The sequence below is a fragment of the Eurytemora carolleeae genome, unplaced genomic scaffold, assembly GCF_000591075.1.
Source record: "Eurytemora carolleeae unplaced genomic scaffold, Eaff_2.0 scaffold974, whole genome shotgun sequence".
Taxonomy (NCBI): Eukaryota; Metazoa; Arthropoda; class Copepoda; order Calanoida; family Temoridae; genus Eurytemora; species Eurytemora carolleeae.
This window is the reverse complement of record NW_019396883.1, coordinates 1,256-26,608: the sequence shown is the minus strand read 5'-3', so window position 1 is coordinate 26,608 and position 25,353 is coordinate 1,256. Positions and strand designations below refer to the sequence as shown.

Genomic DNA, 25,353 nt, shown 5'->3' with positions numbered 1-25,353 from the left:
ACTGCCTGAGTCCTCAGGCACACTGCCTGAATGACTACTTTTTCCTGTAACAAACTAAATCTTTGTTTTGACCCACTTTCAGTTGTCAGATTTTGATAACCTTTAGCTTTTTGGAAAGCCTATGACATAAGGAAACGAATTGCACAAGTTTTGCAAAGACATTTTTGCAAATTATTTGCATATTTGAGATGGGATGGTCAAGGGGGATTTTCAAAAATGTATATTTTATCATTTTTGGATTTTTTTTTGCCAACATTTTTACAATACAACTGCATTTTTCAAAAAAAAAAATCTTTGCAAACCTTTTTTGCACACCCTAAAAATAGAGCACAAGAGCTTTCCAATGATATATCATTTGTCATATTTGGACATCAAACATGGGATTTAGAGTTCTGTAGGTGGGGGGGGGGGTAATTTATTGAATGTGACGCGCGCCGAATTTTTTTTACCCCCCCTAGAATTTTTATTACCCCCCACCCCTAGAAAAATATCATGATGTATATCATATTATTGGTTTTAGTTAGGTTTGATTTGCATTTTCAACTCATTTCTGCCATTTACAAACTCCGTCAAATAAAGGCTTCATTTCCTATCTTTTAGCTTTCACCTTGTTTTATATCCTTCAATATAGTCATTCATTTTACATTAACTACAAAGATCTGTAAACAACTGAATTTATTTTAAGTAACGTTAAAAATAGTTTTACTCTAAGAGGAAAAAGATGTCACTTTTTTAAATCTTTAGAAAAGCTACTCTGCAAAATTTTGAAAAAATATTGTCTAGCTGTTTATATTCTAAATTTCTAATTTATAAAATTTTCTTGTCGTCAATGTAGTATGTTATAAAATTTTAAATAAATCTAATATGGAAATGACATTATTTAGAATTCTTCATTGCCCATACCCTTTTTTTCTATTAAAAAAACATCTAATTGTAATGACATTGACTTTTACTTTAGAATTTAGAATCATTTAGAATATGTTGACTTAAAATCTGAAATATCTGAAGTATCTGCACATTTAAATTATGTGTGTTCAATTTTAAAATCAACCTTTTTTAAAAACAAATTATTTACGCCACTGATTAAATATGCAGTTTAAAATTTTTAAATTTCAAGAACAAATAACGGTCCAACTTTCATTACAAAATAATTTAAAAGATCAAAAAATATTTCACCATCGACATAAATTTAAATGACCAAAAATAGTTTAAAATAAATAGTTTAAATGAAGCATTTAATAGTTTAAATGAGCAAAAAAATAGTTTACATGCAGAGCAAAAATATAGTTCAAATGAGCAAAAAAAATGGTCAAATGAGCACAAAAATTTGAAACAATTTTCAACAATATTAGCATATATTTAGTGTTAGGCTGGATTAGAACACTTTTTGGGTCTCCAGCACTGCGGCTAGGACAGGTTAGGGGGTCGAGCGCCGCTGTTTGAAAGGGCTAGGAGGCCGGGCGCTGCGGCAACATGACCAACTTTATCCATGTGTTAAATCTGAGATGCTCAAGTGTTATGTCTGCAACTATTTTTTGGCTCATTTGAACTACTTTTTGGCACATTTTCACAATTTTTTTGCTTGTATGCGCTATTTTTTTGCTCATTTGAACTATATTTTTCGATCATTTGAACTATTTTTTGGCTTGTTTGAACTATTTTTGGCTTGTTTGAAATAATTTTTGCTCATTTAAACTATTTTTTGGCTATAAGTTTATATGAGCACAAAAACTGTTGGGGTTTAACGTTGCCATGCTACCAGAGGAGGGGGGGGGGGCAAGACTTAATAGATCTATGCGTCCCAGACTACTTCATGAGTTTCTTGTTGTTACCAAGGGGGAGGGTCGGATTGGGACAATGACTGTTTTACAGGATGTTGTTTTTTAGCTAAATTCCTCACCAACTAGTGTCAAGCTTGCATTAAATAAATTAGTAAAATAGGTTATTTTAGGGCCTTTTTTCAGAACTTTTGTAAATTGCCAGAATTTAGAACTTTTTATGAGAAGTATTTTGTCGATTACCAATCCGTATATCATTATCCTTGGTTGAGGCCCATGTTAATTCCCCCTCCCCCCCCCTGGCCAAGTGGTATAGACATTTTGACCAAGGCAATTCTGCATATACATTTCATGAAAATGTCATATATACGATCTATACTATTTGCAAGTTTGAGAAAAGAAAATGCTTAATTTCTCCAATTTAACAGTAATTAATAAAAATCTAATTGTTGCCAAGCCAAATCATCGAATTTCTAAACCGGTTAATGCAGTGGGGAGTGGGGGGGGGGTACGGTATAAATTGTGATGTTGACGCTGTAGAGTTACAGTAGTAGAGTAGAGTCTTTATCACAACTCAGCAGCACACAATACTATTATCATGCCTGGAGGAGGAAAAGAAGTCTCGTAAGTATAATTTTTAATCATAGCTTTATATGTATTGTATACAGGGTCGTAGCCGTAGCTGAGGGGGCAACTGGGCTCGTGCCCCTACACCTGTGATCCAAACAGGATAAAACTTGTTCAATATTTTTATTTTTCAAAGATAATGCATGGATTTAATAATTTATTTAGGTTTAATAGGACAAGGTTTCTTAACGTTTTTTTTTGCAGTGTGTTAGAAACTTTAAGTTAGGTGACTGAATTTGATAATTTATTTACAATAGTTTTGTACATTTCTCAGCTATGAACTTTCTAAGCCCTAAATATCATCAAAGCTTACTATAAACACTAACAAAACTGAGGTTTTAGAAATATAACGAAAGAGGCTGTGAACAAACAGCCAAGACTGTTGAATCGTTCCAAATAGCCGTTATACAAAAATTAACTGTTTAAAAAACGAAACTGATAAATTTCTGCTTATATTGCATAAAACTTGCAGAAAAAAAATGATTTTGTACTTAGATGTTCTTCGTCGACTTTTTTACAGAATCTAACGCCTGTGTTTAGTACATGTTCTGATGTTTTTGAATGTTTCCTTTAAATTTTAGCTATTTTTGCGGCTGGCACCGTTAATGATTTATAAAATATCTGTTATTAACGCCGTTAATAATATTGATCATTAACGAATATTGATCATTAACGAATGGTATCTTAAAAATGAATTATTGCTGTTAACGACTAACTTATTTTTTTTAACTCTCTTTTAACGATTTGCTAAAAAAGTTGGAACGTGCCCAGCCCGTAGTTAGAAGTGAGAGGTCTAATAGATTTTGTTTATTTAGAAACCAAGGAGTGAACTCCCAAGGAAACCATTACACCAGTTATAATGATGGTGGATACAGGTAGAAACTAAAAGGAGCTCTAGACCTAAAATCTAATGACCAATCCATTTATAGAAGGGCATATCTGATTCACAATGATACCTTTAGAAGCGTAGTTGTTCATGTGACGGTGTATGTCATGGAAGATCGCATTTAGATTTTAGACAGTATACACAATTTCTCCGTATTTAAGACATTAGTAAGTGGAGACGTCATATGTTTGTAAAAAGTATGGATGGTAAGATGCCGGCTCTGAAACTTTTCTAAAATATTTAATAAATATTTGCAGGTATTCTAACAAGGGTGGAGATGGTTCCAAAACTACTAGCACACACTTTGATACAGGAAAGGGACATTCCTTCTATGATAACAAAGGTAAATTTCAAGAATTTAAATTTGTGACCCCCCCCCCCCTCCTTAATTGGTGTTTTTTTTAAAGATTATTTCTCAAGTCAATACACTTGCTTAAAGAAAAAGCCTTCAAGTTTTAGTAAGCTATGCTACCTCAAGGGTACCCATTGGTTTCCTTTAAAAATTTCGGCAAATTCTGGATAGCCGCTTGGCCAGCATAGCCAACATACAAATGCAAATTGTTTAAAAAAATCTACCTCCCTTAGTGTATAGATGTGCGATGTAGGCTAACTCCTCCACATTCCCTTACAATCCACTGAGATATCTACATCATGTAACTCTGTTCAGAATAGAAATTATGTTAAGATTTGAGTAAGGCTAGACACCTCGAATGAACTTTTCTTGCACAAATAGTTGAAATTTATTTTTACGACAAGGCAAAAAGCATGGGAAAGGATGAAAATTCCTGTAAATAGTATTATTCGTTTGGGAATGTTAAATGTTTTTTTTTAACTTTGCAATGTCTTTGTCTTAAAAAATTTAAACAATCTAAAAAAACATTTGTTACAACATGTTCGAGCGTTATGTCCGAGAAAAGTGTTCCCATGTTTTTTGTTTTTTTAGTTGGAAGCAGGGAATCAGGAGGACAACCCTACAAGGTTCACACTAATCAGAACACGGTAATTTTATGTTGATATCATCCTTGCGATTTTTAGATTGTAGCAGAAATAATCTAGAAAAAGTAATCTTTTTAAAATAACATTGTTACGATATCCTTAATTAATCCTTAAGCTGCTACTCGAAAGGTCAATTCAAGTCAATTCAATCCATTCCTATAATTGTCGGAACAGGCTGTATATGTATAGCAAAGCTCTTTGATGTAACTTTCAAGTAGGGTGTTCCGCGAACAAAAACTTTCGTACTTCGAGAAATTAAGCCAATAAATGCGAAAACGCAGCGAATTTCGCGAAAAAACTTGTTGAATTCTTTGCTCTGAGAGCTCAGCCTTAGAAGTTTTATTGTATCATAATAAAGTATTTCTCTTCCCTACTTCTCTTTTTTTTCGCAAACAGAATAAAGCAAAATTTAGCGAAAAAGCAAAAATTTCGCATTTTTTGCAAGCGAACGACAAAAAAGTGCGAAATTTTTGCGCACGATTTTCCCTTTTCGCTGGAAACTCTACTTTAAAGTGATCCTTAATTAGACTGCCATGCCCGATTCATATCTGAACCCTTGAAAGCTTTGACTGATTAAATGTATGCATTAGATATTCGTGTTAAAAGTTTTGGATCTCTGCATTGAGGGTCACTTACTAAGCTTTTATGCCTTTTCTCATTGTTAGTTTTGCAATTACAAAATCTCATATTTTAGGGCAAATCCAACTACTACTAGCTGGAGATCTAGAATGGAGTTTTCCAGGAGATGATTAAGATTATATTTGTGTAATGAGCATCTTTACCCAATAATAAATCTTATGTAAACTAATTGTTTTTACCCTTTCCCTAGTCGTAATACTGGCATATAGCCATTAAATTGACTAGTTACCAATGGTGGTTAAAATAAATAATCCCACCCCTGAGTTGCATAAAATACAGTGATGCAATAAAATTATCTGAGTGTTCCAGATTTCCACAAAAAAATTCGATATTGCATTTTCTTGTCAAAAAGTGCAAATTTTTGGTTCTCTGAACTGTTTCAAAAGTAAGCTACAGGGTGTCCCAATAAACATGGGAATTTAGTGACTAATTCGATATCGTCTTTTAAAATAATTCTTAGATTCAGTTTAGTGATACCTACAGAGAAAGCTGCGATCCGTAAGATTTTCGTTTGCTATGCTTACAATTTGTTGTATGTTTTGACTGCATATGGTTGTATTTAGTAAAACAAGAAAATTGCAGTATACAAACAGAGTAATCTTGGCCGTCGTCACTGTTCATCTTGTGGAGACATTATAGAGACATCTCTAAAAGACATAATAATAATTAAATTTCTTGGAGTATATTTAGACCAACACCTCAACTTTAAATATCACATTAATCAAATAAATTCCAGAATTTCTAAATCTTATTTTTCAATTCGTCGGGTTAAAAATGTATTGACACCAGTTGTCTTAATCTCTTTATTATTCATTAATTCATTCTCATATTGTTTATGCGATTCAAATATACTCATGTGCGCCAAGAAGTATTTTTAAACCTTTGATACTTAATCAAAAAGCCACAGTCCTTTGCATTACAAACTCTAGGTATAATGCGCATACGGGGCCCTTGTTTAAGAAGCTTGGAATCTTACCCTTCGAAAAATTAGTTCAGTTTTTTCAACTTAAATTTATGCATCAGATTAATCAGATTCGTAATAATTTGGCTCCAAGATCCTTCCAAAACACTTGGACTCTTAACCTCAACAGGGACATTTTATTGAGAAATGAAAATGACTTTCAAGTTCCACCATTCAGAATAAATATTGTAAAACAATTTCCTCAGTGTAATTTTCCAATTGTTTGGAATGAGTTTGAAAATCCCTTAATTAAAGAAGTATTGAATCCAATGGCTTTTAGTCGTGAACTTAAGCAATTCCTCCTTGAAGATTTACCTGATTCTGTTCGATGTGAAAGGTTGTTTTGTCCAGTTTGTAGTTTGTAGACATTTTAAATTCAGTGTATTCTTCCCGATCAAGCAATTTCATTCATTACGCACATCGGTCTGCTAACTGCTTTTTATCAGCTATTTAAACTTTTACTTTCTAATTGCGTCAAACAGGTTGACCGGGCTAATTAATTACTTTCTACATTTAAAATATTCAGAAATAATTGTCGGACCGCTAATAATCGAGACTCACAGCACATCAGTTCGCCACCTTGTACATTCCATTCATGTTATGAAAAATATATTAATTACCAATGGATTATTTTCTTGTTAATGTATAATTAGTTTTAAAGACTGTATTATGAGATCTACGTTGTAAACCGCAATCCTGCGAATTGTATATCTCCTGCCACTTTAATATGTTAACATGTTATTGTGCAATAAATATTACTTACTTAATATGGCTTTTGAAATCAGGTATTACAATGCTAATTCATAACAAAGCAATATTAATCCTGGTGAATCTGGGGGAGTTGATCCATTATCTTCTATTGAGGAGTGGCGATCTGATTACAACATCGATCGACGACTGCTTCCTCTTCTACTGGGTTCCATTTTAAATTAGTTTTTTTCATGGTTGAAAACCTTTAAATCTTTAAAACAGGGTTCAGAATACAGAGTAGAGGAAGAGTAGGGTTCAGAATACAGAGTAGAGGAGGAGTAGGGTTCAGAATATAGAGTAGAGGAGGAGCAGGGCTCAGGATACAGAGTAGAGTAGGAGTAGGGTTCAGGATACAGAGTAGAGGGAGAGCAGGGTTCAGAATACATAGTAGAGTAGGATTAGGGTTCAGGATACAGAGTAGAGGGAGAGCAGGGTTCAGAATACAGAGTAGAGGAGGAGCAGGGCTCAGGATACAGAGTAGAGGGAGAGCAGGGTTCAGAATACAGAGTAGAGGAGGAGTAGGGTTCAGGATACAGAGTAGAGGAGGAGAAGGGTTCAGGGTACAGAGTAGAGTAGGAATAGGGTTCAGGATACAGAGTAGAGGGAGAGCAGGGTTCAGAATACAGAGTAGAGGAGGAGTATGGTTCAGGATACAGAGTAGAGGAGGAGTATGGTTCAGGATACTGAGTAGAGTAGGAGTAGGGTTCAGGATACAGAGTAGAGTAGGAGCAGGGTTCAGGATCCGAAGTAGAGGAATAGCAAGGTTCAGGATACACAGTAGAGGAAGAGCAGGGTTCAGGATACAGAGTAGAGGAGAAACAGGGCTCAGGATACAGAGTAGAGGAGGAGTAGGGTTCAGAATACAGAGTAGAGGAGGAGTAGGGTTCAGGATACAGAGTAGAGGGAGAGCAGGGTTCAGGATACAGAGTAGAGGAAGAGCAGGGTTCAGGATACAGAGTAGAGGAAGAGCAGGGTTCAGGATACATAGTAGAGGAGTGTATGTAAAACATGATAAATGATATTCATAGAAATGTTCTTTACTCTAAACATTAAATAAATATTAAACATTAAATAAATATAAGATAGAAATATATAAATATTTCTATTTGTACACTGCAAAGTTATACTATGCAAATAAATAAATTTTAAACTTTATTATATTAACAATTGTTTCTCATGCTACAAACTCAAATTTTGTAACCTCTTTTTCTTTGAAACCCAATTTAGCAGACCTTAGAATATTTTAAACTATGAATTCAATTAGATAAAATAATTTAAGTATGAACTATCAAAGGTAACATCAGGCCAGTTGCAAAGATATATAGATTAGAAAATTTGAGTTTGTGACAAAGATTCAATTCCTTTACATGTTAAATGAATAAATAATATTACTTTTTTTTTAAATCAAAATATTTATTCTAATCTGTTTTAGTTGTACATGAGATTTTTGTATTTAATTACATATTACAAAATTACATTTTTTTATATGCATAATGTTAACATATTACAGATTACATATTTTATTGCTTTTAAGAATTCATTTATAAACAAAATGCAAATCCATCTATATTTTGTTTGTTATTACTACGATACTAGGGTAGAAATAATTACATCCTTTCTAGTTTCTCTTAACGTAGTAAACAGTTTAACTAGCTTTTCTTCAAAACAGCTTATTATCCAGTGTACACATAAGTTTTACAATCTGGGAGTTTTCTGTGTAGTGTTGCATCTTTTGACTATACTTTTCGATTATTAAGATACATGTATTAGCATAATTAACATTTTCGTAAAGTAAAAGTAGATTTTGAAATAAGGTTAGTGAAATAAAGTTAGGCTGTTAAGGTTAGATACAGGGTGTCCCACGAAACATGACAGTATGCAGGACGACTTGAATGTCGTCTTGATTTTTGATATAATTTGCTGCGTTTATTTGTCAACCTAATTTTAGAAGTAAATTTCTAGAGATAATAATCACAAAATTTCCCTTGTCCTGCCATTTCCAAAATGTGGGCTGCCTTTTTTGTGCTTTCAATATTGCCCGAGATATGAAGAATTTCGTTCAGATTTCGACAATTTTGCTTTTATTTAACAAAATTGAAATCTGAACCAAACTCTTTATATCTCCGGTAATATTGAAAGCACAAAAAACGCAGACCACTTTTTGGAAATGCCAGGGCTAGGAGAATTATGTGATAATTGTTTCAAGAATCATACATGTTAAAGTAGATAGAAGACTAAATGTCACAAATAAATTCAAATACCAAAGACGAATTTCAAGTCGTCTTCCAATTGTCATGTTTCGTGGGACACCCTGTATATAGGCTGTGTTGGTAATTTCGGATATTTTGATTGTTCGCGTGGAATTCTTCTTTCATATTATCATTTACATTGTAATTGTGGTACTTGTGGAAGATAAAAAAGGAGTTGAGATGGTGGTGTTTGATACTCCGATACTAAGATGGAAATGCTACTTCCATCCTTTCTCGTTTCTCTTAAAATGTTACAAATATTGACGGGATCTTTTTTGATGCTGTTCGGTATCCTTTGCTGGAACTGATTCCACAATCGTATTCTTGCCCGAAATTAGCCTCAAAAGGAGCAGGTCACTTGTCGGGTCGATGCTTCAGGTTTAAACTAGAGTACACAGAAAAGATAAATTTTTTAGAATTTAGAAAAACAAATTTCTCGGTAAACATTCATTCATAAAGGAAACACAGACTCGGAGAAAAAGTCTTTTTGAAATAAAAAAACATTTTGGTTAATTTCTCATTAAAATAGGATACATAGATTCGGAGTAGAAGTTTTTACATTGACCGAGTCTGCCCCGAGATTAGCCTCATAATTAGCAGGCCACTTGTCGAGTCAATATTATAGATCCAATTTCCAGAAAAACAAGTTTTTTAGAATTTAAGAAAAAATATTTTGGTAAACTAATATAGGATAAATAAGGGGCAGGTCATTTGTAGAGTCAATATTTCAGATTTAAACCAGAGTACACAGAAAAATAAGCTCTCTTTGAATTAAAAAAGAAAATATTTTGGTAAATTCTCATTTATATAGGATACATTTACTCGGAGTAAAAGTTTTTACATTGACAGAGTCTTGAATGATTAAAATTTATTGGGAAAGAAAGTTAAAATAAATGATATTACTTATATTACATGTACATCACAAAAATTTTATTTTCTAAAAATCTTTAATCTATTTTTTATGTAAGAATACAATCTAGAATATAACAGTTTAAACAAAACTGAATAAGTTCATTTATATTTGTTGACGAGGGACACAATATCACGATGTCTTATATAATTTTTTTATAATTATTCTCCGACAAAATCCCCGCTATCAGAGAAAAGGCGAATCTCCGACACACGCGTAGATACAAAGGTACCCGCCAAAAAAAGTCCTTGGAAAAAAAGTTTCCGGATAAAAAGTCCTAAAATTTCACACTAAAAAAGTCTTGTAAAAAAGTCCTTTTATTAAAAAGTCTCCGGAAATAAAGTTCTACCAATTAAAGACTTTATTTTCTAGGATTTTTTTTCTGTCCTCGGAAAAAAAGTCCTCTAACTAGTGAAAATGCATGATTCAAAGTGGAAAAAAGTCCTGGTTGTAAACATCCTGTCAATAATCGTAGGTTTTCAGGGGCTTGACATTTAAACATCCCTGGCTATATATATATATATTCATTAGCATTTTCTTTTTCATATTACTTAAGAATATAAAACTATCCCTGTATATGATGTACATAGTACACTTGTACGTGGGATTTTATACACAACTTTTCTTAGAACTTTTTTTCGCAGACTTAAATTACTGAGTTCAAATTTCCCGAGACTTTACTTTTTTTCTAGGTTTTTCTTTTCCTCGGATTTATTTTCTTTTTTCCTGAGACTTTATTGGCAGCACCCAAAAAAAGTCCCAGGAATCCAAAACACAGGACTTTATTTCCAGTGATATTTTTTCCAAGGACTTGAGAAAATTCTGACATTTTTCCAAAGTTTTTATTTCCAGGTTTTTTTTCAAGAAACTTTTTTCCCGGGACTTTCTTACATAGATTCAGATACAAAATATTCGAAGTCAATGTCCTACAAAATCTTATCTGTTAGAAACAAGGTGGAGCTTCAATGGCGTAGCTATAAAATATCCGATGGAGCTTCTTCTCCAAATCTTCGCCATAGTAGGGCGAACATCAAATATTTGTTTGGTTATATAATATTTAGTCCTTCAATAGGGACTACACAGTGGGGTACAAAGGGGGTTAGACTTTAAATAAAAACTCTTACATTTTTCCTTGATCTTGCCCCCCTGGCTAAAATATTGTGTACAAACCTCTTTATGTACAGGGTGTCCCAAAAAACATGGGAATTCAGTGACGAATTCGATATCGTCTTTATGAATAATTCTTTGATTTAGTATAGTGATACCTACTGAGAAAGCTGTAATCTGTAAGAGTTTCGTCTGCTATGTTTACATTTTGCTTGTTTATGTTTTGACTTCAACCGGTTGTACTTAGTAAAACAAGAAAATTACAGAATACAAACAAAGTAAACTTGTCCGTCTTCACTGTTCATCTTGCGGAGACATTATAGACACATCTTTTCAGTCTTTTACCCTTTTCATTAAATAATCTCTAGCAGACATAATAATATTATGGCTTTTGAAATTAGGTATACAATGTTAATTCAGAACAAAGACGATATCGAATTCGTCACTGAATTCCCATGTTTTTTGGGACACCCTGTACCATGAGGTTGTTCTTGAATAGTGTTTTAACGCATCTTTTTATTTGGGTTTTCCGATAGTAAAAGATAATCTGCCATCAAAAGATGTTTAGCAAGCATTTATAAGAGAACCTGATATGTCTTAAATCTTGATTACTCATTGGCTTATATGATAGAGAATATAGATCTCATTTTTACAATATTGCCCATAATAAATTGCAATTATGCATACCACAAAAAAGTTTGGAACAGAGCCATCCATTATGATGCAAAACTAATTGCACTCATTTTTTGGCGTTTATTTTTCCTTGAATTTTTCTTTTAGGGGAATTTGCGAATTTTTATTCGGCGTATTTCCTTGCGCAACATAATTTGCACGCAATTGTGGCGGAAAAAAATGATTATGCATAACAAAAACTGTTAAGGGGGTTAAACATTGCCACATTACTAGAGAGGGGGGTGGGACTAAGCCCTGATAGCCCTACATGCGCCCATGACTACTTCATGAGTTTCTGTGTTGTTAAGGCATGGTTTTTATATAAAGATTAGGACTGGGCAAAGTTCCGTTAACGGAGCACAGGTTTTCCAATATTAATGGAAAAGTCCGTCAAAGAAACGGATTAACCGTTTAAAAAACAAAAAATAACTGTTGAAAACGAAAAAGAAAGGACTTTTTTCATACGGTTAATTTCATTTTTTTCTGCTTAAAATAATATTTTTACGCGTTTTATGTTTTTAAATGTCATCTTCTGTGTTCACATCCTTAAATGCTGAGAATAGATCAGCGATAACCTTTGAATTTTGATAAAAAATTAAGGAGTTTGTCCAGCCGTGAAAGAATCTGGATTCTCCTCAGAATAGGCTAAATATGCTTATACTCAATCCGCAGAAAACGATAAATATAATTCAACTTGTAGTGCCTTTAACGATTTGACAAACCGTTAACGCCTACAAAAGACCGTTAACAGCTGCACTATAAACAATTTCTTTAACAGTTAAAGATTTTTTTGGTGCTTTGCGCCGTTAATAATGTAATGTTAATGGCTTGAACCGTTAACAATTGTCGAAAAGTTTCTGTTAACGTTGTTAATAAAATTGAGATCGTTAATTGTAATTTTTAAAAAATGCTAAATGCCGTTAACAAAACAAATTTTTAGTTCTTAATTAACGGCTACCTTAATTAATTATAGTTCTTACCTTTAAACGGCTACCTGAAATTTCTCTTTTTTAACAGTTGGAACTAAACGTTAACAAATAGACTAGAAAAAAGTTGTAACTTGTCCAGCCCTAGTCAAGATTGCATAAAATAAATAAGAAAAATAAGGTTTTGTCAAATTCATCCAACTTTTGAAATTGTTAAAAAAGAGAATAAATAAAGTTTTAACAGTTTTCCAAAGACTTTCATTTTTGGGGTTTTTTTCTCAAGAACTTTTTAAAATTTACAGAATTTAGAACTTTTTATGAGAAGTATTTTGTCGATTACCAATCCGTATTCATCGAATTCATCCTTATAGTTTGAGACCCATGATGTTCACCCTCCGCCCCCCCCTGACCAATGGTATAGACATTTTGCCCATAGACATTTCCATGAGAAATATCACATTCTACACTCTGTAATATTTGAAATAAGAAAATGCTTAATTTCTCCTATGTTAGCATCATTAATAAAAATATAATTGTTGCAACATCTCCGAATTTCTAAACCGGTTAATGCGGGGGGGGGGTGTATAAATAGTATAAATAGTGATGTCAACGCAATTTCATCGAGTACTGCAGTATTATTCACAACTCTCCTTTAAATCAATTTGCCATGCCTGGAGGAGGAAGAGAAGTTTCGTAAGTTGCATTCATGATTAGATCTTTTCGTTTAAGTTTATTTTGATTATATTTTCCCCTACAACCTCTTTCTAGGAAATCTTAATATAATCCTGATGATTCGTGTAATTGAAAGGTAGGAGACTACCATAATGTTTGAGAATTGTATTTAATAGATTCACGATTCAATATTACAATATCTTCGGCGTTTAAAAACTTGTAAAACCAACTCAATTGGGTTTTCCTCAATCAAAGTCTTCAGTGTAAATATACGCTAAGACTGGTGTTATCTCGGGTTTTACTTGTTAAAGTCTCTGGTCTAGAAGTATAAGCCCGGTTTGTTTATCGAGCTGTAACTTGCTTTGACTCTGACTATGATTTGAGATCATAGCTACAAGGTTAGATTTCAGATCATAGTCAAAGCTCATTCATAAGTCAAAATTTTGAGGTTGGATTTAGTATGATTTCAGATCTAGTCAAAGTACAAGTAATTTGTTTTATAAATCCAATCTAAGCTGCTCTGACTATGATTTGATGACAGCTGGCCTTCCTATCTGACAGCAAAAAAATAAAATTTTGTGGGGCATTCATATTTTCTCGACCGCTTTAAAAGTCGTCTTTGATTTTTGGCCTTAAAATTGTAAAATGATTGATAAATTATATAGATAGATGGATAGACTAATAAATACATAGATAGATAGAGAATAAAAGATGAAGAAAAAAAAGAGATAACAGAAATAATCTTTAAAAGGAAATATCTGATAAAAAGGTTTTATTTTTGTTTTAAAAAAATCTTTTTTTAGTATTCAAAATAAAAATAAATATTCTTAAGAAAATTTTTATTTTTTATTTTTAAAAGTATTTTTTAGAAAATATTTTTTAAAATTTATTAGTTAAAAAATTATCTTTTTTAAAAAAATGTTATTTTTAGGTTTTTTAAAAAATCTTAGAAGTATTTTCATTTTTCTGAACTATGCATCTTGGCATATTATTTCTGGTCTCTATTTTCATGTTTTGCAATTTTAGTAGTTTTAATGTCTGCTTATTTGTACCCAATATCATGTGAAAACCTAAAAATGGCGAATAGTTTGTTCCCATTTGCTGTGATTTAGCTGTGAAGTCGAAGCTAAATCCAACCTCAGGTGTGATTTCCATCAGCTGATGTTCAGCTGATATTTAGCTCCGACTTCAGATCTAACCTAAGCTTCGATCTTGCTCTGATTTTGGACTAACGAATACAAAATCATAGCTAAGCTAGGAAGTCGCAGCTAAATCATAGCTAGAACCGGACAAACAAACCGGGCTATTTTCTCTGGGCTGTGACTTGTAAGCTAGATTTCAAACCTGAGTTAATGTTGTGACTATTATAAAGAGCTAACCCTGTAGGTATAGCAGTTCAGGGATTTGGTCAATGAGAGATCTTAGTTAGTTTTTTCAAATCAAATATGATTATAGCTTAGCTGCGACTCGAAGTCAGAGCTATCAAATGCTTAAGACTTAAGACTAATGAACGAGGTGTGCTCCAATTTTGAAATCAGAGCTCAGAGCTATGTCTGTAAATCATAGTCGTAGTTACAGCTTGTTCTATGACCTGGGCTTATCCATCCTTGCTTTAGTTCTATTCACCTTGAGTTTGAGGGTAGAGCTGTGGGGTTTACGTTAATATCAATACGGTGATATTAATTTTTAAAACTTTCAAGCTGTTTTTAAATAACTAGTTACAAATTACAAAGAAGCTGTTATTGGCAGCTTTTTGTTTCCATATTTATAATGGTTAGGAAGCTTTGTGAAATCTCAATTTAAATCGAAAATCGTCTTCATTGTATTAATATATGCAGCACTAATGTAGATCTTTATTTTGTTCATTTAGAAACAAGGGAGTGAACTCTCAAGGAAACGAGTATACCAGCTATAAAGACGGTGGTTACAGGTAAGAGCATAAACACGTGTAGATATTGGAGAAATGTAACTATAGTTTCAGTAGAAGTAAATATTTCCATTTACTAATAGCGCCGATATAAGGGTTCATAACTCTTATTGGGTAACGAGATAGATAGAAAGATATAGATGTTACCGCCATACTATTTCTATTGGTTCAGAATAGACAACAAACCCATGGCTGAACCCTGATTAGATCAGGCGCTAATGGACTCAGTAATCAGCTAATGTATTTCATGACCGACTAGTTTGATTCCCTTTATCTTAGAAAGCTCTGAGCAAAGTTATTTAGTTAACCCGAATTTCACAATTGAGAAAATCGCCTACTTTTTGTAGGTCAATTCTTTGATTTTATTTGTGTAGGTATTCGAACAAGGGTGGAGACGGTTCTAGCACAACCAGCAAGTACTTTGATACTGGAAAGGGACATTCCTTTTACGAGAATAAAGGTAGATTTTTTTAGAATTTCAATCATTAGTTGACTTAAATCTTTTATTTCATTTTGCAGTTCTTTAATAGAGATTTGTGTCTTTGTTTAAGTCTCTGCTAGAGATTTATATCTTGTAGGATTCTCTGCTAGAGATTTGTATCTTTGTTCAAGTCTCTGCTAGAGATTTATATCTGTACATTTCTCTGCTAGAGATTTATATCTGTACATTTCTCTGCTAGAGATTTATATCAATGTATCTTTGCTAGAAATTTATATTTTTGTACTATTCTCTGCTAGTAGTTCATATCTCTGTACAATTCTCTGCTAGAGATTTATATATTTGTACAATTCTCAGATTTATATCCTTGTAGGATTCTCTGCTAGAGATTTTTATATGTGTCTGATTCTCTACTAGAGATTTATATCTCTACAGGATTCTCTGCGTGAGATTTTTATATGTGTCTGATTCTCTACTAGAGATTTATATCTCTACAGGATTCTCTGCGTGAGATTTTTATCAAATGGTTCTCTATCATTGTACAGTTCTCGGCTAGAGATGTATATCATTGTACAGTTCACTGATACGAGATTTATATCTTTGTACAGTTCTCGGTTAGAGATTTATATCCCAGTACAGTTCTCTACTAGAGATTTATATCATTGTACAGTTCTCGCGGCTAGAGATTTATATCATTGTACAGTTTTCGGCTAGAGATTTATATCACAGTACAGTTCTCGGCTAGAGATCTATATCATTGTACTGTTCTCGACTAGAGATTTATATCATTGTACAGTTCTCTACTAGAGATTTATATCATTGTACAGTTCTCTGCTAGAGATTTATATCATTGTACAGTTCTCTGCTAGAGATTTATATCATTGTACAGTTCTCTGCTAGAGATTTATATCATTGTACAGTTCTTTCGGCTAGAGATTTATATCATTGTACAGTTCTCGGCTAGAGAATTAAATCATTGTACAGTTCTCTACTAGAGATTTATTTCACAGTACAGTTCTCTGCTAGAGATTTATATATTTGTACAATTCTCAGATATATATCCTTGTAGGATTCTCTGCTAGAGATTTTTATATGTGTCTGATTCTCTACTAGAGATTTATATCTCTAAAGGATTCTCTGCGTGAGATTTTTATCAAATGGTTCTCTATCATTGTACAGTTCTCGGCTAGAGATTTATATCATTGTACAGTTCACTGATACGAGATTTATATCATTGTACAGTTCTCGCGGCTAGAGATTTATATCACAGTACAGTTCTTGACTAGAGATTTATATCATTGTACAGTTCTCTGCTAGAGATTTATATCTTTGTACAGTTCACTGATACGAGATTTATATCTTTGTACAGTTCTCGGCTAGAGATTTATATCATTGTACAGTTCTCTGCTAGAGATCTATATCACAGTACAGTTCTCTGCTAGAGATTTATATCATTGTACAGTTCTCGGCTAGAGATTTATATCATTGTACAGTTCTCGGCTAGAGATTTATATCACAGTACAGTTCTCGGCTAGAGATTTATATCACAGTACAGTTCCGACTTGAGATTTATATCATTGTACAGTTCTCGACTAGAGATTTATATCATTGTACAGTTCTCGACTAGAGATTTATATCATTGTACAGTTCTCTGCTAGAGATTTACATCATTGTACAGTTCTCGCGGCTAGAGATTTACATCATTGTACAGTTCTTGGTTACAGATTTATATCACAGTACAGTTCTTGACTAGAGATTTATATCATTGTACAGTTCTCTGCTAGAGATTTGTATCATTGTACAGTTCTCTGCTAGAGATTTATATCGTTGTACAGTTTACTGATACGAGATTTATATCACAGTACAGTTCTCGGCTAGAGATTTATATCACAGTACAGTTTTTGACTAGAGATTTATATCATTGTACAGTTCTCTGCTAGAGATTTATATCATTGTACAGTTCTCTGCTAGAGATTTATATCATTGTACCGTTCACTGATACGAGATTTATATCTTTGTACAGTTCTCGGCTAGAGATTTATTTCACAGTACAGTTCTCGACTAGAGATTTATATCATTGTACAGTTCTCGCGGCTAGAGATTTACATCATTGTACAGTTCTCGGCTAGAGATTTAAATCTTTGTACAGTTCTCGACTAGAGATTTATATCACACTACAGTTCTCTGCTAGAGATTTATATCATTGTACAGTTCTCTGCTAGAGATTTATATCATTGTACAGTTCTCGCGGCTAGAGTTTTATATCATTGTACAGTTCTCTGCTGGAGATTTATATCAGTCTACAGTTCTCTGCTAGAGATTTATATCATTGTACAGTTCTCTGCTAGAGATTTATATCATTGTACAGTTCTCGGCTAGAGATTTATATCATTGTACAGTTCTCGGCTATAGATTTATATCACAGTACAGTTCTCGGCTAGAGATTTATATCGCAGTACAGTTCTCTACTAGAGATTTATATCACAGTACAGTTCTCTGCTAGAGATTTATATCATTGTACAGTTCTCGGCTAGAGATTTATATCATTGTACAGTTCTCGCGGCTAGAGATTTATATCATTGTACAGTTTTCGGCTAGAGATCTCTCACAGTACAGTTCTCGACTAGAGATTTATATCACGGTACAGTTCTCTACTAGAGATTTATACCATTGTACAGTTCTCGCGTTAGAGATTTATATCACAGTACAATTCTCGACTAGAGATTTATATCATTGTACAGTTCTCGCGGCTAGAGATTTATATCACAGTACAGTTCTGGACTAGAGATTTATATCATTGTACAGTTCTGGACTAGAGATTTATATCATTGTACAGTTCTCGACTAGAGATTAAATATCTTTGTATACGATTCTCTTGCAAGAGATTTTTTTATGTACAGTGATAACCATAAAACCCCGGAATAGGTATACTATGTTAAGACTCTACTATGAGCATGAAACACCGCTTAATAATACAATGCGCATGAGACACAGTAAATGTGCAGTGTAAACGGACCAATTCCATTTAAAAGTAAACTATTAATTTGCTGGTAAAACAAATAGCTTTGAACCATCAAATACACTTAATTAATTATTGCTTTAATATCATCTTCTTATTCCATTGTTTCTGGTTCTCACTGTTTGATTCTGCTTTATTTAGTTGGAAGTATGGAATCTGGAGGACAACCCTACAAAACTCACACTAATAAGAACACGGTAATTTCATAAGATATTTTATGTTATTCAAAACTTAATTTTCAATATCGGGTGGCCCCCCCCCTTTTAATTCTGTAGTTGTAGTAGAAATCTGGTAGAAAAATCATAACCAAAGCTACTCGATTTCTCGTTGCTACCCACTAGCCACTACGCATTTATGAAGGGTTCTTAAGTGTTGGGATTAGTGTTCTTTTAATGCCGAGACTGTAACTCCCTATTCAAAAGCTTTGTTTAAGTAAGATTTAGATATCAATGTTAAGCATTTTGAGATTTGATTATTTTCAATTTAGTTTTTCTCTCCTAAAAAAAAATTCAAACTGAAAATACAAAATATAATTCTACTTAAAAAGGTTGAATTGGGCGAAGCCATCTTTCCATGGAGGGTTACTGGTATTGGATATCACGCGTTTAGTTCTTTTAGTCGTTTTCCATGGGTTGTCCTGCAGTAGCGAAACAATTTCAAAATTTCAAATAATACTTGATCAAACGTCAGCTTTTATGGCAGTGCTTGGGATCCCTTTATTTTTTATGCGGATCTGGATCCTGGATCCGCACTGGAAAAAATGGGTCCGGATCAGGATCCCGGTCATTTCTTTGAGATTTTAATATTTTTTCGCTTCTTTTTATCCTAAAACTTAACCATTCAGGAATGAGAATTTTTATAATCTCTGTATTTCAAAAGTTCAGAATTGGGGTGTAGTAGTAAAAAAGTTTATATTTTACCCCTTGGATCCGGATCCAGGAAGCCAAAAAGCGGATCCGTATCCTAAGCACTGTTTTATGGGTAATGTGAATTGAAAACTGAAAAAAACGCTATTGGTCGTGGAATTAAAAAAATCTTATTTCAGGGCAAATCCAACAATTACTAGCTGGGAGGTCTGGATCCGTACTCGTAGCCACTAGAAGATGATTAGGATTATGTTTTTGTTATCTTTATCCGATAATAAATCTTATTTAACTCATGGTTTTACCTTTTCCCTTGTCATATTATTGGCTTATTTATCAATAAAAGTTACCAATGTGGATTCAGGACTAAATGGGGGTAAAATAATCATGCGATGAATTTTTTTTACCGCCTTCGAAGATTTCACCCCATCCTTGAGTTAAATAAAATCCAATGATTTAAAGGGAGTGACCTAGTATGCAGTGTTGTGAAAAACTTCTTTTCAGATTCTTTTTTGACCTTAAACTTTTTAAAGATCTGTAAATCCTGAGTTTAAACGCAAATTCGACGTTCAAAACTCCTACTTTGGGGGTGGATACGTTTTAGAATTAGTTATTCTAAATTATTAGATAACTAATGAGATAATGTCCAGTGTTAGTGGCATTTATAGTTAACGAGATTGTAGCCGTGTGTTGACATTTGACAGTAAAAAGAATCTGAGTTGTACCTGGATAGATACTTGTTCGAGAAACTGTTATGGAGTAGGGTATTTACTACATAAATTTCTATGCTCCTTTATACCCATTTAAAAGAACCAGATATTACCCTTTCCACCACCCCCTTAATAGTAATAAAATTACAGGGCAGAGGCGCTCAAAGGAGAGAAAACGAGAAGGGGGTGAAAAGTTTGCTTTATGGCGTTGGAAATATAATGTAATATCAAAACCCTGATCCCTGCTCATCTATTATGTATCCTGAACCCTGCTCTTCTACTTGAACCCTACTCCTCCACTACTCTATATTCTGAACCCTACTCCTCCACTATATATTCTGAACCCTACTCCTCCACTACTGTATATTCTGAACCCTTATCTACTCTGTATCTTGAACCCTACTCCTTAACTCTGTATCCTGAACCTTGCTCCTCCTCTACTCTGTATCCTCAACCTTGCTCCTCCTCCAGTCTAAATCCTCAACCTTGCTCTTCCTCTACTCTGAATCCTGAATCCTACTCCTGTCTATATCCTGAACCCTGCTTCTCTTCTCTGTATCCTCGACCTTCTTGCTCCTCCTCTACTCTGTATCCTCAACCTTGCTCTTTCTCTACTGTGTATCCTGAACCCTCCTCTACTCTGTATCCTGAACCCTACTCCTTCTCGATTCTGTATCCTGAACCTTGCTCTTTCTCTACCGTGTATCCTGAACCCTCCTCTACTCTGTATCCTGAACCGTGTTCCCGCCCCTAATTTATTTCCTGTACCCTGCTCTTCCTCGACTCAGTATCCTGAACCCTGCTTCTTCACTGCTCTGTATCCTGAACCCTACTCCTCTACTCTTCCTCTCTGTATCCTTCTCCTTCTCTGCTCTGTATCCTAAACCCTACTCCTCTACGTATCCTGAAGCATACTCCTATCTGTATCCTGAATCGTACTCCTATCTGTATCCTGAACCCTACTCCTCGACTCTGCATCCTGAATATTACTCCTTCTCTACTCTGTACCCTAAACCCTACTCCTCTACTCTGTCTCTCTGTATTCTTTTCTACTCTGTATCCTAAACCCTACTCCTCTCTGTATTCTGAACCATCCTACACATTTTTGATCAACGCTTGATTCTCGAAAAACTTTTCTCCCATTAAAATTAAAATGAAAGATCGATTATACTCCTTTATACTCTGCATCCTGAATCTAACTCCTTCTCTACTCTGTATCCTAAACCCTACTCTTCCTCTCTGTATCCTGAACCCTACTCCTCTCTGTATCCTGACTCGTACTCCTCTCTGTATCCTGAACCCTACTCCTCTCTGTATCCTAAACCCTACTCTCTGTATCCTGAACTGTACTCCCTATCTGTATTCTGAACCCTACTCATCCACTCAGTATCTAAAACCTCTCTGTATCCTGAACTGTACTCCCTATCTGTATTCTGAACCCTACTCATCCACTCGGTATCTAAAACCTCTCTGTATCCTGAACTGTACTCCTATCTGTATTCTGAACCCTACTCATCCACTCAGTATCTAAAACCTCTCTGTATCCTGAACTTTACTCCTATCTGTATTCTGAACCCTATCCACTCAGTATCTAAAACCTCTCTGTATCCTGAACTGTACTCCTCTATCTATATTCTGAACCTTACTCAGTATCTAAAACCTCTCTGTATCCTGAACTGTACTCCTTTCTGTATTCTGAACCCTACTCTTCTACTCGGTATCTATAACCTCTCTGTATCCTGAACTGTACTCCTATGTGTATTCTGAACCCAACTCATCTACTCAGTATCTAAAACCTCTCTGTATCCTGAGTTGTACTCCTATCTGTATTCTGAACTCTACTCATCCACTCAGTATCTAAAACCTCTCTGTATCCTGAACTGTACTCCTATCTATATTCTGAACCCTATTCATCTACTCAGTATCTAAAACCTCTCTGTATTCTGAACTGTACTCCTATCTGTATTCTGAACCCTGCTCATCTACTCGGTATCTAATACTCGGTACCTTCACCTTATTCTTAACTTTATTCTGTCCCCATAACTTTGCTATTATTATTACTTCTGCTATTATTATTACTTCATAATCTCGGATCATAATTTCCTGCATCTTGCCGCTTCTTCGTCTTCCTTTTGATAAAGTTAAAAAATATTTTGATAAACAGTTTCGATTGTAAGCTACATAAAATAACCCGTTTCGATTTCGAACTACATTAAATTACTTTTTTTAGGGCGCAAAACAAACAACGTTCAGGGATTCCATTAAATTTTCGTGGATCTCCAAAATTTTCAAATATAATGAAAATCAAATTTTCATGGCAACAAATTTGAAAATTTAATCATTCATACACCATCCAAGGGGCCACGTAAGATCCCACAAAAAATTTGGGCCAGATAGGTTTAGTCGTTTTGACGTTTATATGATTTCAACTGTGGTCATATGTTCTCGCTGTAAACAATTAAAAACAAAGAAAAAAATTTTATAAAAACTTTCTAAGAAAAAACTTGAATATTTGTTTGCTTGAATAGGAGTTTATTAAATTACATATTTCAAACACATAAATCACATAACAACACGTTTATGAATAATACAAGTACATAATTAAAACAAACTCCTTGAGAGGTCTCGGACACGAACTCTCTGCTCAGTAGTAGTTGGCTTTACCCTAAAAATTGATAAAAAAAATTAAATTACGATTGAAGTTCGGAATTTTTGCCAAAAAGTATCATTTATCTTAAACAATGGGTTATCCAATTTATAATAAAAAAGTAAATATGGATTAAAATTTTCAAATTTATAATTTCTAAAATTTCAATTTTCTTAAGAACATAAAAGTTTGATTATTCAAACACATAAAGTTTATAATTTTTCAAGAACATCAAATTTCGAATTTTTTAAAGAAAATAAAATGTCTTATTTCTTAAGGAAAGAAATATCTTTTAAAGGTAAATTCAGATGCGTATAAGCTGAAATACGGAACGTATCTGAAAATTCCGATGTTTTTGATTTCCTTTAACATTATACGTTGCTCAAAGTATAATTTTAAAGCCTAATCCCATTTTCATTATACCTTTACAGTCCCTTTAACTGGTAAGTATGTTTATTGTATAATTAACCTGATTGTAGTTAGTATGAACCCTGTACGGCTGTCCTCCCGACTCCCAGCTACCAACTGTACAGTTGAATACAGTTGAATACAGCAAGTTTAAATACAGTTGAATACAGCAAGTTTAAATACAGTTGAATACAGCCAGTTTGAATACAGTTGAATACAGCCAGTTTGAATACAGTTGAATACAGCCAGTTTGAATACAGTTTAATACAGCCAGTTTGAATACAGTTGAATACAGTTGAATACAGTTGAATACAGTTGAATACAGTTGAATACAGTTGAATACAGTTGAATACAGTTGAATACAGTACCTTGCCATCAAATATAGGATGCTTAAAGATACTTATTCATTCTAATTAACTTGCCATACTTAGCCATACTTAGACTATCAAATACAGGATGCTTAAAAATATATATTCATTCTAATTAACTTGCCATACTTAAGACTATCAAATACAGGATGCTTAAAAATATATATTCATTCTGATTAACTTGCCATACTACATTCTAAGTCCCTTCTCAAGCTTGAATAGTATGAAATTCAGATTATCTACCAAAAATTGTTTCAACTAAAATTTGCAAGTCACTAAAATAAAAACCTGAGTTCAAAGTCAAATTTTAAGGTCAAAAACGGCAGATTTCTCATTTATTAATGGTGCGTTACTTTAGATCAAGTCACATTCCCATTAAAAAATGGACCACTACTTAAAGCTTATTCGAATAAAACTTGCCGTCAGAGATTTTGATTTATGTCGAACTTACCTTTATTTTCATAGAAGGTATGCCCCTTTCCCGTGTCGAAGTATTGACTGGTTGTACGGTTACATTCTCCACACTTGTTAGAATACCTGCATTTAGATATCTCAACATCAGTCCTTAGGATCCGGATCCGCAAGATTTTAGCTTCTTGGATCCGTATCTGCAAAAATATGCGGATCCACGGATCCGGATCCAAGGGGTAAAATATCACACAAAATTGCAAAAAAAAAACTTTTTACTCCTAAACCCTAAATCTGAACTTTTGAAAAAAGAGAGATAATAAAAATTTCAAAAAATTTGAAAATTATTTATTGTTAAAAAAATTCAGTAAATCTTAAAAAAATGACCTGGATCCGCTTCCAGATCCGGATTTGGATCCGGATCCATTTTTTTCCAGTGCGGATCCAGGATCCGGATCCGGATCCACATCAAAATTAAATGGATCCCAAACACTGCTGAACATAATTTATTCCAACTAATAATCCATTCAAATTGCTAAAACTGGACCATCTAGAAGTCATGTTAGAACAAATCCAATGATATTGGTGATCAACAGATCACAACCTAATGATCAATATCAATGTAAAAAACGACCTTCCTCATATCGAATTAAGGATATATCTTTTATCCTAGAACCTAGTTAGGAAAGTTTATGAGTATGGTGCAAGTTAGGAAGACTTAGAGTTTACAAGTTAGGAAGTGTAAAATATGGTGCAAGTTAGAAGCGTTTTGAGTCTGGTGCAACTTATGAAGGGTGGTTGCAACTTGGAAAGGGTTAGTGTATGCTTCAAGTTAGGAATGGTTGGAGTAAGGTGCAAATTAAGAATGGTTGGAGTATGGTGCAAATTAGGAAGGGTTGGAATATGGTGCAAATTAAGAATGGTTGTATTATGGTGCAAATTAGGAATGGTTGGAGTATGGTACAAATTAGAAAGGGTTGGAGTATGGTGCAAATTAGGAAGGGTTGAAGTATGGTGCCAATTAGGAAGGGTTGAAGTATAGTGCAAATTGGGAAGGGTTGGAGTATGGTGCAAATTAGGAATGGTTGGAGTATGGTGCAAATTAGGAAGACTTCCTTTAGGAATAACACACATGTACAAAAATCGAACCTGTATCCTTAAATATTAAAGGATTTAATCAAACCTGTATCCATAGGGAGGAATTAACTAGAAAAAAGTGTATAACGGCCATTTTGTTGCACTGTTTCCATACTGCAGGTGTACTTCACATATTTATGCTACATAACCTGTTGGGCCCTGGAATATCATTTTATAGAAAATCTAAAATTATTGTTAAAAGAAAACCAAATTATGAAATAGGCTGGTTTCATAATTGACCAATGATCATTTCA

At 33.7% G+C, this 25,353-nt stretch overlaps 1 protein-coding gene across 1 annotated transcript; it reads right to left on the bottom strand.

The window, feature by feature from the left end:
• Positions 1 to 6,842: 6,842 nt before the first annotated feature.
• On the bottom strand, positions 6,843 to 8,366 carry LOC111709714 (MAGE-like protein 2). Its single transcript, XM_023483599.1, has 2 exons — positions 8,337 to 8,366; positions 6,843 to 7,679 (listed from the first exon to the last, which is right to left on the bottom strand). Exons 1-2 carry the CDS (start codon positions 8,364 to 8,366, stop codon positions 6,843 to 6,845), a joined length of 867 nt encoding a protein of 288 aa, XP_023339367.1.
• Between the last annotated feature and the right edge of the window lie 16,987 nt (positions 8,367 to 25,353).

Bases quoted from the DNA above. Each gene is read 5' to 3' on its own strand.
- LOC111709714 (XM_023483599.1), bottom strand. From the start codon at position 8,366: ATGCAACACTACACAGAAAACTCCCAGATT. The intron at 7,680-8,336 runs GTAAAACTTATG...TTTAATGTTTAG, and splicing joins ACACAGAAAACTCCCAGATT to AGTAAAGAACATTTCTATGA.